At 38.5% G+C, this 16005-nt stretch overlaps 2 protein-coding genes across 4 annotated transcripts in view; both read right to left on the reverse strand.

Moving 5' to 3' along the window:
- scn4ab (sodium channel, voltage-gated, type IV, alpha, b) overlaps positions 1-16005 on the reverse strand; it is a 176423-nt gene that overhangs the window by 133750 nt on the left and 26668 nt on the right. The gene's annotated exons all lie outside the window — the stretch shown is intronic.
- Positions 1-16005, reverse strand: part of kansl1b (KAT8 regulatory NSL complex subunit 1b) — a 69896-nt gene that overhangs the window by 51396 nt on the left and 2495 nt on the right. For all 3 annotated transcript variants that reach the window (XM_059552928.1, XM_059552919.1, XM_059552937.1), the window contains exon 2: positions 15-1287. In XM_059552928.1, the coding sequence (XP_059408911.1) occupies positions 15-1198 (1184 nt within the window). In that variant the 5' untranslated portion in view covers positions 1199-1287. The remainder of the gene's footprint in view (positions 1-14; positions 1288-16005) is intronic.

Here is a 16005-nt window from a genome sequence, read left to right on the forward strand (position 1 = left end):
AGGTTGGTACTCACAGAGGAATGTGGCGTTGCTCGATGTCGACCCGAGCCAGTTCATCCTCCTCTACATCAGTTTCTCCTCCTGAGCTGCTTTCTGTGGCGTCAGAATCGAACGTGCATTCGGTGGAATGCAGGTTGGTGGTGCAGCTCAGGGACAGTTGCTCTAACTCAGCCGGCATGGATCCACTCTTCAGGAAACGTCTTAGTCCGTCCCTTTCCTGAGGGGTGAGTGAGTCATCGCCGTAACGCCCCCTCGGACGCCTGGCATTCAGAGCACCCAAAGTGCTCTTTAGTAGTCCGCCTAACTGTTGTTGCACGTGCCGCTCTACCTGCTTGGCCTGCACCACCTGAAGCCGTTTGCGTAATCGCCGTAGCCGCGACTCGATCTCCCCTTGTCTGCTCTGGCTGTGCTGAGTACGGTCGCTTAGCTCCACTCCAGGACCAATTAATGGATCTTGGTGGGCAGCGAGTAAGAGTGCTAACGTATCTTCACTGCCTAGCGGTGGACAGTCCGAGATTTTGTCTTCTGTAAAAGGTGCGATGGAGATGAGAGATGTTGAGGGAGGTTCTCCATTACTGGGACAGTTCTGGGACTCAGCCGTTGGTGGCTGGTGCTGCTCCACACCTTCTCGAAGAGGACCGTTACTTGTCAGTCCTCTGGTAGAATTGATATCTTCAGTCTGATTTGACAAATCCTGCTCGATGGTATATTGGCCACCATTTAAGGTCACCGCATTGTCTTGGTCAGTCAGTTTAGTCACTTTCTTTGCTATGCCGTTGACAGTGGCACCTTGCACGGTGGGCAGCCCACATGGTCCACCTCCTCCGCTGGCACTCATGATGCTCTTTGGCTGCTCCTCGCAGAGATCTAAAGCCTGGTGCTTGCGTGGTATGAGGCTTGGCAGTATGCTGTGCGTCTGCAGTAGAACACCTTGCAGCTTCAGGGACTCTTTTGCCGAGGACACATCTGAACAGTGATATGAGGTAACAAGGGGCTTGCAGGGCCCGGCCCCACGAGAGGGGCGCTCCTCCGAGGCCTTGCGCTTGACGGCACCGTTACTGGACACGAGGATGTGGTTGCCGGTGCCACTTCCCTCCACGCCACTCGGGGAGAGGGTGGAGGAGGACGGAGCCAGTTTGAAGCGTATGCGGTGAGCTTCGGCCGGAGCGTCGGTCAGAGCGGGCGCCATTGCAGCCATGCAGCACTGGGAGGGGGCGGGCGAGGGGGCCTCTCCCGGTGCCGAGGCCAGCTCCACACCACCCACCTACCACTGTGCCAGGGGGCAGCCTGAAGAAACAAGACACAAAGAAACACCACGAGTCAAATTTAGTGGTTCATCATGGATTGACTAAACACAAAACGGCAAACAAACAAACCACACTTCAAGTATAAATGAGAAGATGCACAAATAAACGCTGAAAATAAACGTGGATTTGCGCATCTTCTCAGTTAACAATGGCTCTGTGTAGTAACAGCTGCTCTATGTGAAATCACGCACCTGATGGAATTTACCGCTGATTAGAGAACCGGCTTTACTGACGAGATGCTCATAACGATCGGCCGATCGTGATCGGAGCAGCCCTACTTTTATTTATTTATTTTTAGACGTTTTTATCCAATACGACTTAAAATTGGGGAATACATAAAGCGATTTTTCTTAAAGAGGCAAACAAAGGAGATAGTAGTAAATATTAGGATTTTATTTTTGAGTTTACTATAAAATAAATGTATTTGTATTTAATACTAGGACTGCCTTTTATTTTTAATAATATTATCACACACTATTATTTAGTTTATTTGCTATTATTAAAAAAAAAAAAGACTAAATAAATAAAGTGCAATAATATTATAACTATTAATAATTAATTTTTTATAATTAAATCTAATGGGTCACACTATATAAAGTGTGAGGCCCAAACCAAATCTCGACAAAAATTATGTGCACCCTTATGTATATACACAGAGCTCTTCTTAAACCAGAGACAGTACACAGACTTGTGTTCTTAGCTAAAAACGTGTGTGTGTGTATATATATATTTAAATGCAAATGCAAACATAGATATATGTATCAAATATCGTAAAAAAAAAACTGATAATAATCAAGATACAATTTCTTTTTCCATATATTGTCCAGCCCTACTATAAATGCAGGTAGTAGTTGACAGCACCAATAACTAGGCTGAACCCGGAACATAAACCAATTCATTCTGCACTCTCAAAACCCTTTAGGTTTAACCCATTCTTATTAAAACTAATAAAGATGACGTTATGTGCCTTAACAGAAGGTTCTTAAGAAATATAAAAATAGAGTGGGGTGACTCACAGTAAAGCAACAGGGCTCAAAGCTGAAATGTCACCTTGTCCTGTCAGTTGGCCATTACAATAAATTATATGTGAGAAAGAAAAGACGGTTAAACTCCCTCTTCTCTAGGCCGCTCACGATAACAAATTTTGCTAAACGATAAACTATCCAAGAAATTATCGTGATAAACGATAATGTTGTTCTAAGATCAGTTTCAACTAATATAATGATAATGGCATAATAACGCAGGTACACCTTTTCAAAGATCAATAAACTTCCAGGTGCGTCAGCAAGACAACTGAAGCGAGCGAAAAGTAGGCCCATTTCGACAGAAAGGGCAACGAAGTTACTTGCACAAAGTTATTGTATTTTATTTTAATACCGCTTCACATATTTTGCAAGTACAATGCTGAATCAATTGAGACGCAAACATCCACAAGCAAATGCAAGGCGCTTCCCAAAGCTGGTCACTCTAGCGAGACGTTATCTTTTTATTCCCGGGACATCTGTGCCATCGGAGAGGGTGTTTTCTACGGGCTGTCCACATGCTGCGCTCCAGACTAACCCCAAATCATGACATGCTACATTATAAATTGAAAACGTATCGCGGCCTGAAAATATTAAATCGAGCTCATTTTTTTTTGCGTGATTAATTGATTTATCGCGACAGGCATACTCCTCTCAAAAATGAAAAGAGCTTAAAAAATTAAAATGTATAAAAAAAAATCGACGTGCAGAAACTGACAAAACAGTAGTCACTATCTTCCATGAAATTACATTTATTTTTTATGAAACATTCAAACGAGATTGGTGAAATACTGCAACTGCTTCACTGATGATAAATAATTATAGAAAGATCACTTTTGGATGAACGAATCCTTTAAGGTGCAAGCAAACTGAGTGGACAATTTTTTTTTTACTGAAATTAATGTCATTTTCCATTTTAAGGTGTTTTTTTTTTTTTTACTTTAATACAGGCTAGTTCCAATGTTTGGCTGACGTGTAAAGAAACAATGGATGTTTACTTGGCATGTGTGTGTATAATAACAAGAACACCGCTATTGCGGAAGGATCATAATCCTGTGGTAGGGAGAAAAAAAACAAAAAAAAACTTTTTATAATACCAAAGATGACAGAAGAAATTGAGTGGGGGCGAGGTCGTGGTTAGAACTTGGTTGAGTGCATCACACAACATGACGACGAAGTGCTGCTGTAGCCTCAAGTTTTTAAAGTTATTACACATGCACCTGAATAATTATCTATGTAAGTAGATGTTACAATTATGAATTTTTTTTTATAAATTGCTTACAGTGACATACTGGCCAATGATGTAATCTGCAGAATTTACACTTCAATTATGAGACCTCAGTGTTTGCCATACATTGAGTGCGGGTGTTTTTACATCACTGTATCTTCAAAAGAAAACCTACCGTCTTCAGACAATTGAATGACATTTTTCTTTAATCTTGCATGTAATGTCTGATAAAGCAGTGTTTTGTTTTGAGCAGAGAGGTTTGTGTACAGCGTTCAACCTCGATCTCTCCCACTGCTGGCAGAGAATGAGTTTGCATATATATATGCCGCCTGGGAAAGACTGGACTATAGTTTTATCAAAAGACCCTGTACTTCGATACCAAGTTGGTACTACAAAAATTAAAATTGTACGTTTTTAAAAAAATTCAGGTCATGAATTTTCCCAGGTTTATTTTTTGTATTTTTTTTTTTTTAAGTATTGTTGGTACCGAGTACCCGGTTCTTGATGCACTATCCGAGAGGTTCGCAGATGTGCTCTCTTCATAAAAGCACAGAAGTGGCCACATCAAAAGGATTAAACACACCAAACTAGCAAAACACTTTAAAAGACAGACACCCAGAACAAACCTCACACCTCAGCGCTTATTTGATTAAAGCCATTACTAGAGAAAACCTATATATTTCCCACTCTACAAGCGCCTCCTGCTGGCAGAGAATAAATTTGCATATATATATGCCGCCACAAATAAAGTGCAAGGCTGTGGAAAACACAGCCACTGTTATAAATATTATTAAAAATTTTAATTTGAATGTCGGATTTAAATGAACGATGTTTATAGAGTTATTAATCATTAGCATAAGTGCGGTTAATGATAACAATGAGCATTAGAATGAAGTTTCTTTAATTGATGATCTAACTTATTAGGGTAAAAAAAATTCAGGAGGACATGATGGTATTTACTGATACTGAAAGTGAAAGTATAGCCCTACACCAAGCACAAACGGTGAATCTTTTGCCCACTGTAGATGGTCCTTTGCCAAATGTCAGAGGTGTGAACAATGTTTGCCAGGGTCGGAGTGTTCATCGCAAAATTAGCAGGCGTGTTATTGTTGCGGGGACGAGGCGGGAGATTTTTTACCACGCTAGACATGTATATTTGTCTTCTGACTGCACCTCTCCGCAATCGCGGCGACAGTATTGTAGTGGAGACTTTGTCTAATGCCACTGGGTATGTTATGGGACAGTTAGGAGGCAAGGTGGGGAGTCGCAATGACACAGACAGTAGTCCGAGCTGTGCACACTCGGCGCGTGCGCGAGGCAGATCTGCCCGCGCTGCTCGTTGCAGGAGCAGAGGCGATGTGACACAGGGCTTAGCTTTTGAACTAAACCGGTCTTGTCTACTTGTGTTTGTGTGTCATATGAATAATATATATGTGCCCCATACATGGAATCAGATTGCCTGCTCTATGTATTAAATTGAAAATCTCTACAGCAAAAGACCGCTACATGCATTCGATTTGTTTCTACCATTTATTAGTAATGATTTACACAGTTTGTTCACTACTATTCACCTGAGCATTCAGTATTGTGCAATAAAGCACACAGAAGGTGAGGGACATTTTGGGGGGAAAGAAGTGCTGCATTTTATCATTTAAACGTGACTTTTCTTGAAAATCCTATAATTCAAGATGACCACCCCCATATGACGTCATAATATGCAAATTAGATGGGAAAATGTAATCCCTACATAAACATTTTTATAATTGACAGAAAGTCTTTATCTTTTATCAATTTTAAGATATAGCCTTTTGAAATTAAGATGTCAAAATTGAATGTTTTAGGAAAAAACCTCTGGCGCCTAAAGGGTTAAATAAACTGTGCAAAAAATATGTTAAAGAATGTATTAGAAATGGTTAATATTGTGTCATCAGTCAGAGAAGCAGTTATGGGTCTTTTTTTATCCAACTTGGTGGTTAAGCTAGCCTTTAAAATTCAAAAGCACTTTAAAATTATATACACTGTTTGGATTAAATGAAAGTATAGTCAAATTTGTTTAATTAGCATGTTATTGTCTTTTGCTTATTGGTATTGGTACCGAATACTGAAAATTTGGTACAGTGAAAACACTACTGGACTATGGAATATAAATTCAACTGTATTTCACTTTGACTGCAATTCATGTTATAATGTTAGAATTGAATAACAGTACACAGTAAATGCAGTTATTTTTAAGCGGTTGTTGACATCCTATCTAAAAAGGTGATTTAGCCAAAAAATAAAAAATAAATAAATCACACCACCAATCACACCGCACTGGGATAGCCTATCACATCACATTTTGTTTTTTGGAAAGCGGGCCTTCAACATACCCAGAACTAATAGAGTTGTTTGTGCAAGGCTGGGGAGAAAGTATTGTAATAAATGTAAAAAATAATGCATTTTTCAAATCACCAAGCATGGGAGCATGTTCTAGTACACCCCCAAAACAAATTCAAGACACTGTAAAAGAGCATAATAAGTAGGGCTGGACGATTATGGCCTAAAATCAAAACCTTGATTACTTGAACATTTTACGTCGATTACGATTAATGAACGATTATTTTGTTTCCGTTTTGTTTTTTTGCCCTCATAGTTCAATGACAAGGTTTGTACTGTAAATATGATTGACTATCAGCAGTTATTTTATCTATGTTCGTAACAATTCTTACTATCATTTGAATTTTATCGATTCCGATTCTTATCGATTCCAATAAGATAAAAAAATCCAATATAAAAAAAAGTTAAGTCAAACATTTAGACGTCAAACATTTTTACAAAGCATTCTGTTGCAGCTGAATAACATGAGCAAAAATCAGCAGCCTACAAAACACTGCAAGAGGAATTTTGCCTGTGATTAAAAAAAATACCATAGCAAAAACAACTAGATTAATATAAATTTCAAATATTAAAGTGTTAAAGACAAGTAATAAGATAGGAACAAAAAAATCAATTAACAATATCCTAAATACAACTAAACTAAATTTCAGGTACAGAAACTTTATAAGTTTAAAAACACTGCATAGTTTTCTTTTTATTAATAAAATAAAGATTAATCAAGTTATTAAATATATTCAGTCAAGATCAGTGAATGATTTTTTGTTTTTGATTAACATTAATGACAACGCGTTTATTAGGCTGTTGTCTCTTTGAGCAAAAATACTGTATATGTGAGTTCTCTCATCTGTTTATGTTCACGTAAGACAAAAACGGCTGAGTTTATGATATACTGATGTAGTTTTCTGTATCGTAGTTTCGACTTGGAACAACCTTTTCTACAGTTAAAATACACAGAACAGTCCAAGAACGGACACAAACCGGGAACCCGCAGCGCGACCGCCGACCGCTGCTCTCTATGCACGCGCTTCTGCTTCATGTGCGCTGCACACAAACATGCTATAAGTTATGATATTCTAAGCTACTTTATTGATAAATCACAGAACAACGCTGATGACTAGTTTCTGTGTTCCTCTGTGCGCGCGATCTTCATAGCTACTGTTTATATGAGTGTTCCTGCCACAATGCAGCTGTGCGAACATGGTAGCTCGATATAATAATACACATCCAATCATCTAATCGCTTGAATGTCCAAACCATAAAACAAATACAACTGTCAAAGTTTAGTGAAGACTCAAGGCTCACCGCTTACGCGCCATCAGTATGTGTGTCGAACCGGCGTTCACCTCCGTGTTTTGCTTTTATGCCACTGACTGGACGGGGCAGTCATGAGGCTACACACGCGCTAGTATGCTTTTAGGGGAGGGGGGGGGGTTGTTAATTAATCGTCAAGCCCTAATGAGAAAACTCCTTAAAGAAGGTTTACATGATTAATCACTTAGCATCACATTTTTGTGTTTTTAACCATTTTAGGTGCACACCCTGAGCTAAAAGATTACTTTTTACTAGAGCTGAAACAACGAATCGATTTAATCGATAAAAATCGATTATTAAAATAGTTGTCAACTAATTTAGTCATCGATTCGTTGGTAAATAACTTTTATTTGCCGTAAACGGCTCATTTCGTGCATATTTCAAATCTGCGGTGACCAAAGTGTGGCAGTAATGAGCCACCGGAGGTTTTACTCAGCCAGTACAGCAGGAGAAGTTGCGAATAGCCAATAGCTGGCCTCGTTTATGTCACGTGCTTCCCGAACAGCGTCTCTGCAGCATTTAGCGGGATGTGGGAGAACTTTACTTTGAGCCTTCAAAAAAGAAGAGTAACCTGTAAACTCTGCACTACTGAACTGTTTAAGGGGACGTTCACATATCGCGTCTTTTGCGCGCTCAAGTTCGTTATTTCCAACACCGCACCGCATCGAGTTAAAAACATCTCAACTTTTCAGAATGCTGCAAGCGCATCGCGGGTCATGTGACAAGAACTAACCAATCAGCTTCATCCTTTCCCGTAACAACGTTAAAAGCTCAGTCAAGATGAAAGGAACAGCTGATCATAGTTGTATATGGATTTCCATTTTGAAATAAATTTAGTAGCAGAGCTACTGCAAGCGATTTTTTGAGCTGCAAATCCATTTATCCTTTGCTGAAATGTCCGCGTCTTCAAGGAGAGAGCACGTCATGGTTGCTTATCAAAGGCAGACGCCTCAGGGGCGCTTCTGCGCGAGCGCTTTGGAAAGAAGGAGAAAGCGGCGCGCCTAGCGTTTTTCCACGCGTTTTTAGGAGCGATTTGTGAACAGCCCCTAAGACTTTCATTTGTGCAGATTCTCCAGTACAATGTTGTTTGCAAATGTTTAGTCGTAAAAGCGGATAACATTGCTTTTAACATTAAAAGCTTTACAAACATGTTCTGTGATCAGTTTGTAGTTTACCAGTTCAAAATTCAGTCGTGCAGCCTAATTATGACTGAATGACAGAGGTAAATGTTTAAAGATATTTGAAATGCACTTTTTTTCTAAGTATTCACTGCTCTTTTTCACACAGCAGGTTTTTTGTGTGTGACTGTCCAATTTTTTTTTCTGGACAACCTTCTGATGGATTTTACTTTAAATTGTGTGTTCCATTCAGGTTTCATGCCACTGGCACTTTATTCGAAGGATTGTTTACAATTTCTCAGCAAAAGCTATAAAGCTGTTTCCCAGTAAATAATACAATACAATGCACTGCAATTTTATTCTGTTTTATCCTTATTCTTCGTGAAAATATGTTCTAAAAGGTTCCTTAATAAGCTTTGTTCGGGATGTTAAACTACTTTAGGAGGTCTAAGGACTGCCATGGTGAAAACATTATTTTAAATCTCCTTGTGAAATTTGCTAGAGTATGGGTCAGTGTTCTGATTGCAGAAGAGTTCGACAAAGGATTACTAACACAATAACACAACTCCAGGTATATTTTTGTTTAGGATATAACAGTGCAAAATGGTTAAAATCTCTTAAAAATCTATGCTGAAGGATAAAGACCATTTATTAATAATTTACTTGGGGAAAAAATGGAAAAAAACTAAAATATAAGTACATAAACCGATTAATCGATTAATCGTAAAAATAATCGACAGATTAATCGATTATCAAAATAATCGTTAGTTGCAGCCCTACTTTTTACATGTCCGTGTTCTGTTCCTTCTGAGTGTATCACAGAAATTCTCCTGAGGAAAAACATAAATAAATCTAATACACTTCAATAAATCACATCCCATAGGCACATCACATTTAGCAAAAGTCATGTTACATGATTTTAGTGATTTGCATGTGAAATTGGGCTTCATTTATTCAGCTTCAATAATGAGACTTTCTACTAAAGTTCCTACTAGTACTACTTTTTTTACTCACAGCATGTCTGGTGTGTATACTTAAAGTGTATGGGAAAAATTAAAAGAAATTAAATGAATATTTTGCAGTGACAAAAGTCATGCATCATGCTGTAACATTATGAACATATAATGCTTTTCTAGCAGAGATATGAATGACTAAGAGATTGACTTCACTTTATGTTTTCCTCATTTTATGACACATTTGTGTTCAACTACACTTCACAAAACGACTTCCTGTCATGTGGAACTAAACTGAAATCTGGTATTGAACACCTTGTGCCACCACTGACGTGTCAATCAGAGTGGTTGTACTGCAGCTCATATGACCATTACCAGTACTAGATAACTGATCTTCAGGCTATTATTGGAACGAAAAATAAATAAAATAAATAAACTGTCAGCCACAAATCAGATTGTGTCAGAAAAGCATGAGACGATCTTTGTGAACTCTGTGTGTGCATCCAAACCTCCCTGGGTGGGGTGAAGGCTTGTCACAAAGCCTTTTATCCATTATTTCTAAGGAACTACTAGTCAGAGCAACTCTGATCTTACTTAAATTTTTCTGCAGAGCAGTGTTCCATAAAAAAAATGTAACCACACCTATAAGAGCAGCAATATCCTACAAAAAATGAATAAATGGCATATACCGACAAGTATCTTCAAATTAATTTGGTGGATACAATGCAGATACACAAAGATGTAAACAAACTTGCTGACTTTAAAGGGAAACTGTGTGCACTACGCATCAACAAGGCCGATTAAGGCCTGACATGATCGTTGATTCTGGAACTGACACTGAACAGTAGGGGTGCAATGGATCGTAGATGATCTGTGATCCGCACAGAGCAGGCTACATGGGAGTGACTGATCGCTGTAGCTCCTCAGTTCAACAACAGCGGCAGTGCGTAACGCACATGAACCAATCATCTCCTCCACATTAAAACCAGTTTCAGCACAAAATAAACATGAGTCATGACTAAACATCCGAAGGCAAGTTAAAAGAAAGAGTACAACTTTACAATCCGTATCCTGTCTCATGAAATCGCTCAATGTTTCAGCCATGCAAATACGTCAATATAAAGTCCTGTAAACAATGTCACGTAACGTCACTTTTACCTCAGAAACAAACATCCGCGGTTCATATGTCTTAAGTGAACAAACAGCTGAAAAAAAAACGGATGTATGTCAGTATTAGGTCCGTGCATTTGGTCTTAAAGAGACAGCAGCCAATAAATAGCCTGTTTCTGTCTGCTAATCAAACACCACCACAGTTCTAACAAAGATTAATCTATATTTAACTTTATTTGCAGAGGAATTTGCCCTCTATCATTTTTTGTAATCGAGTTACTCGAGGAATCGTTTCAGCCCTAGTGCCGATATTTGAAAAATGACAAATGTCGACTGATATATCGGCCTTGGTGATATATCAGTCGACCACTACTAAAAAGCTCACGCATATTGAAGGTCTAACCAATACAGAAAGCTAAAAAAATTATTTTGGTAATTACCAATACTGTTAGTTAAGAGCAGCAGTGACGGGCTCTACAAATCACAAAGGAAGTTTTCAAAAGACCTGCTTTGTGGACTGAAATGTGTGAAGGTCAAAAACATGCATTTCAATGACTCCGGAGTGGTGGAGGGAAAGAAAAGCTTCCCTGGTGCCCATCTCTCACACAATCCAAGAATTTGCATTTGGGCACTCATTTACAGACCACGGACTATTCTTAGACAGGTCGAGAATGTCATCAACTACTGACTCGTATTTTCCCAGGGGACACTTTTTATCCTGAGCACAGTGCAGTTGTGTAATTGCAATTAGCTAAAGCCTCAACAACACTATCAACACTGATCTCAGCACCTATGCCACACACAGTGCTGGCTTCTGAGAAAACATAAGGTACTTACTAATTAATCCTATTCCAGTTTTTCACAGGAAATATATTTGTTCTCTCTCTCTCTCCATAGATAGATAGATAGATAGGTACACATACATACATATCTTAACTGAATATATCAGCTAAAAGGCCCAAATAAGTAAAAACCTTGTTCTTTTTTTCCTTCTTTAAACTAAAACAGGGATGGTTTGTCGCAAAATAACCCCTTAACTGTCACTCGTGTTTTTGAAGATAGACTTGAATGTGCATGATACAAACCTAAATTTTTATAATTCATGACTGAAAACATTTTGTAACATGATTTTGATGTGCCATTTACATGGTAATGCAATGTCTGATTTTAAAATGGGTTTTAAAGGATGAATTTTGAGATTTTATGTTTTCAAGTGATATATAACTTCTGATGATTTCTAAAACATGATAGAGAAAAAGGCAACGAGAAAGTCTTTTTTTTAAACAAAGGTCAAAACTCATTTTGTAATGTAGATTTCTGAGGGTGCACTCTTGTCATAAATTAATCTATTACTTTTCCTACATAATTTTTAACAAATAATATTGGAAAAATATATATTTGGGAGTCTTGAACCTTTCCAACGATATATAGTTTGTCAGGATTAGATTAGATTTGATTGTAATATAGTATAGTCAACGTAGGCGTCCCGTATACGGGATATATACGGGGTGACAGTTAACAGGATAACCTAGGCATTAATCATTCACATTCAATTGTGATTAAAACTCACCTTTACTCATTTCAATTCAATTCAATAAAAATGATTTCAGGCGGTTGTAATTAGCGGTGTGCACGGATAGTCGAACATTTGAATATTCGTTCTGGTCTAATTATTCGATAAATAAAAATTATATTCGAATTTCGTAAAAAAAATAAAAAATAAATTAAAAAAAAAAGTTCAAAATAAAATCTAATTTGGTCACTTTCTGTGATTCTCCACGGTAAATTTGAAGATGTATGCAAGCAAAAAATAATTAATGCATGAATAAGGGGCCGTTCACATATCGTGCCTAAAAACGCGTGGAAAACGCTAGGCGCGCCGCTTTCTCCTTTCCAAAGCGCTCGGGCAGAAGCGCTCCCGAGGCATCTGCCGTTGCTGAGCAACAATGACGCTCTCTCTCCATGAAGACGCGGAAATTTCAGCAAAGGATAAATGGAATTGCAGCACAAAAAAAAACGCTTTCAGTAGCTCTGCTACTAAATTTATTTCAAAATGGCAATCCATATACAGCTATGATCAGCTGTTCCTTCATTTTGGCTGAGCTTTCAACGTTGTTACGGGAAAGGATGAAGCTGAATGTTTAGTTCTTGTCACATGACCTGCAGTGTGCTTGCGGCATTCTGAAAAGTTGAGATGTTTATAACTCGATGCGGTGCGGAGGCGCCTGGAAAAAATGAGCGCGTCGCACCCACTGGTATATAGATCAGTGGTCACACCGCGTCGCTTCCATTATGAGCGCGCATACCGTGCGCCTACATTGGAAATAACGAAATTGAGCGCGCAAAAGACGCGATATGTGAACGGCCCCTAAGAACTGCGGTCTTCTACAGTATTTCAAATATGCCATGGAGAATCACAGAAAGTGACCAAATTCAAGAACACTGTTGCGGCATCTCTCAAGCAACGAATAAACACTGCTAACTCGGAGAATGCAGTGAAAACTCCTCTTCTCGCATCTGCCCGAGACCCTCGGTACAAATAGCTCAGGTTTCTCGATGAAAACATGAGAGAAGTAAGAAAAAAACACTTTTTTTGAACATTATCAGAACAGTTTCCTTGATGCGAGTGGTGCGGATGCAGCCGCCGTCACAAACGATGAAGAGGATGCAATGCTCACTCGTCAGAAAAGGCTGAGCCAGTTCTTCAGCGATGATACAGAGAGTCCAGCCGAGACGAGTGGGAACAGTTCTTACTGGAGCCATGTATTCCACCAGATGAGGATCCCATTCAGTGGTGAAACGAAAACACGAAGCGCTTCACAAAACTTATTCGCTTAGCAGAGCGTTATTGTGAGTCCCGCCAACGTCTGTGCCGTCAGAGCGCGTTCTCTCAGCGGCCGGCCTTATTGTTAACAGACTAAGGAGCCGACTTTCCCCCGATCATGTTTACATGACCGTATTTCTTAACAAGAACATGTAAAAATAGAAAAAAAGCAAAAAAAGATTTGCTGACAGTTTCAAAGTTAAGTAGGACGTTCTACAATAGCCTAATTGCTGCAGGCTGCTTTACGTTTTTTCTTTTTTCACTTTTTTTTTTTTGCTTTTAATCTGTACTTTTGATTGTTTGCACGCATTGTTAAAGGTTTTCAGCTACAAAACACGATGTGTAATGTTCAAGCTTATTGTGTGTAAGCTTGTTCAAAATGACGGAAACAATAAGTGTTGCTGAAAAATAACGTCTGTCTCTTTAAACTTAATTTAAATAAACGAATATTCGTTTTTTGTGAGCTCAAATATTCGAATGTGATATTTGCGGAAAACGCCCATCCCTAGTTGTAATGTTTAGATTAAATTTCTCAGTCTGGCCTGAGGAGGAAGTGCCCGAATGGGAGCTTATCTTTTTGACTGTGTACTGCCTTTTATTAAAAGACCTTCATTTGTGAAAGGTTGACATCTCATGTCCATGAACTACTTAAAAAATGTATTTTTTATGAAAACTGATATGAAGATGAAAGAAATTGTACATATTCTGAATTCACTATTGCAAGTAAAACGGACTTGAGGTGTTAAACCTAAATTGCAAAAGATGAAATGTTCCATATGACGTAATTTCATAAAAGCTGCAAATATAACAATCAAAAAGCTGTTTAAAATAGGTTAGATGGAATCCAACATCACACCACTACACATTTCAACTTCCCGAAAGTGATTTATGTCCGCTACCCTTGTGGGAGGTAAATGAACTTTAAACCCTAGGTTTGGACTAACCTTGGCTAACAACTTAAGAACACTGACACAGCTGGTTCGATAAAAACAACAGTAGTGGATACGTTCTTTAAAGTATAATTATTCTGTGCTATCATTCTCTTCAGAAGATCAATCTACGAAAAAACTAAATAAGAAAATCTTTGACTTCAGAGACAGAAGGGCAACTCAACATTCTCATGGAATCTTGAAGTCCTTGATTTCTTCCATATGACTCAAGTATTCCCAGCTGGGTGAATTTACTTTCAGAAGCCCTTAAAGACTGAAATCAGAAAGCATTTCATTTAAAAAGACTTAAAGCAAATAACTAATAATAAATTCACCCACAAAAAAGACATGTTGTTTGTAAAACAGACACACTCGCCCTTGTAACAGAGAATCCATGTTACCGTATTTTTCGGACTATAAGCCGCATCTGAGTATAAGTCGCATCAGTCCAAAAATTCGTCATGATGAGGAAAAAAACATATACAAGTCGCACCTGACTATAAGTCGCATACGGTAATTGGATTTGAACAACAAAAATCTCTGGGTGCAGGCCTCCGTGTCAGGTTATTTTTCCCAAACACATTAAGCAGGTGGTCCTGTCTTACAATCTAACTGACTCCTCTACCTGCTCCCAGGCAAATGGCCCAGTGGATGTCTCCAGCCCTGGCCTTGAACTTTCCAGAGAATCCGTGATGTCTCCAGACACTGTTTGTCAGCAGCTTGCACTTTCTTTCACTTTTCATTTTTAACCTCCCAGAGAGCAAAGTCTTGCCAATCTCATCCCCTGCCAAAAAGAACAGTGTTCAAATTTTGCACTTAATGGATACAAGTTAGGAGCTAAGCCTTTTAAGTTTAAAATAAAACCAGGCCTTGGGGTTTGGAGTTCAGACAAAAAGCAGGTACTGTATGTAGGTGGCATTGATGTATACTTCAAACTGACATTGATTGTGAATAACACAGTAGTATGGGTATCAATACTCAAATGGATCATAACAGGATTAAAGATTGATTGATTTATATGCCTCAAAGAAATAATTATATTCTCTTTAAAATTCACTTTGACAGCCTTCAACAATGTGGGAGCCAAAAATAACAATTCCATGCAGCTCAACAGCAGAGATCTGCAGCGGCCCACACAAAATTTACATCAAGAGAGTAACAGACGAATTAAAAAACAATATATACAAGTGTGTAAACATGACTTTAAGGTCACATTGCTCTACCTAGAGCTCATTTCTTGCCCTTAAAATCACAAAGGGGGAAAAAAAGTGATTTCCAAATGACTGCACCACTTTGAAAAAATTACGGCACTTAGTCAATGGTATTGATGTGTTACATAGCAGCTCATCCTGTGAGGAGGGGATGTAGGACAATGATAATGGATGGAATGAAAAGAAAGTACATAACAGCTCATAATCATATGCCAACCCCCAAAAAACTCTTAAAATATTAATAAATTTGTTTCAACCATTTTTTAAACCCCATCTGGGGAAATACAAAGGGTTTCAGAGAAACAAACAGGCCTCAATTTAATAAATAACAGTCGATTTATTGTGGGACAGACAATGTGTAATATATCTGAACGTCCTAAACAGATCAAGGTACAAATGTCAAATTTACCACGAAAGGCATATAATAAAATAGCGTCATTAATCAGGAACAAAGCATCACGGATGTCTCTTTAAACCATAAACATCACGTACACATGCGGAACGGAACCTGTTATATTTGAGACCTGAGATCAAGTGAGTGCTGCGAAAAATATGCAACGTAACGCATTATATAATGGAAAAGTACAGCGCGTTACACTAACCACAGGTTGAGCAG

This window comes from Carassius carassius, chromosome 1 (assembly GCF_963082965.1).
Source record: "Carassius carassius chromosome 1, fCarCar2.1, whole genome shotgun sequence".
NCBI classification, from domain to species: domain Eukaryota; kingdom Metazoa; phylum Chordata; class Actinopteri; order Cypriniformes; family Cyprinidae; genus Carassius; species Carassius carassius.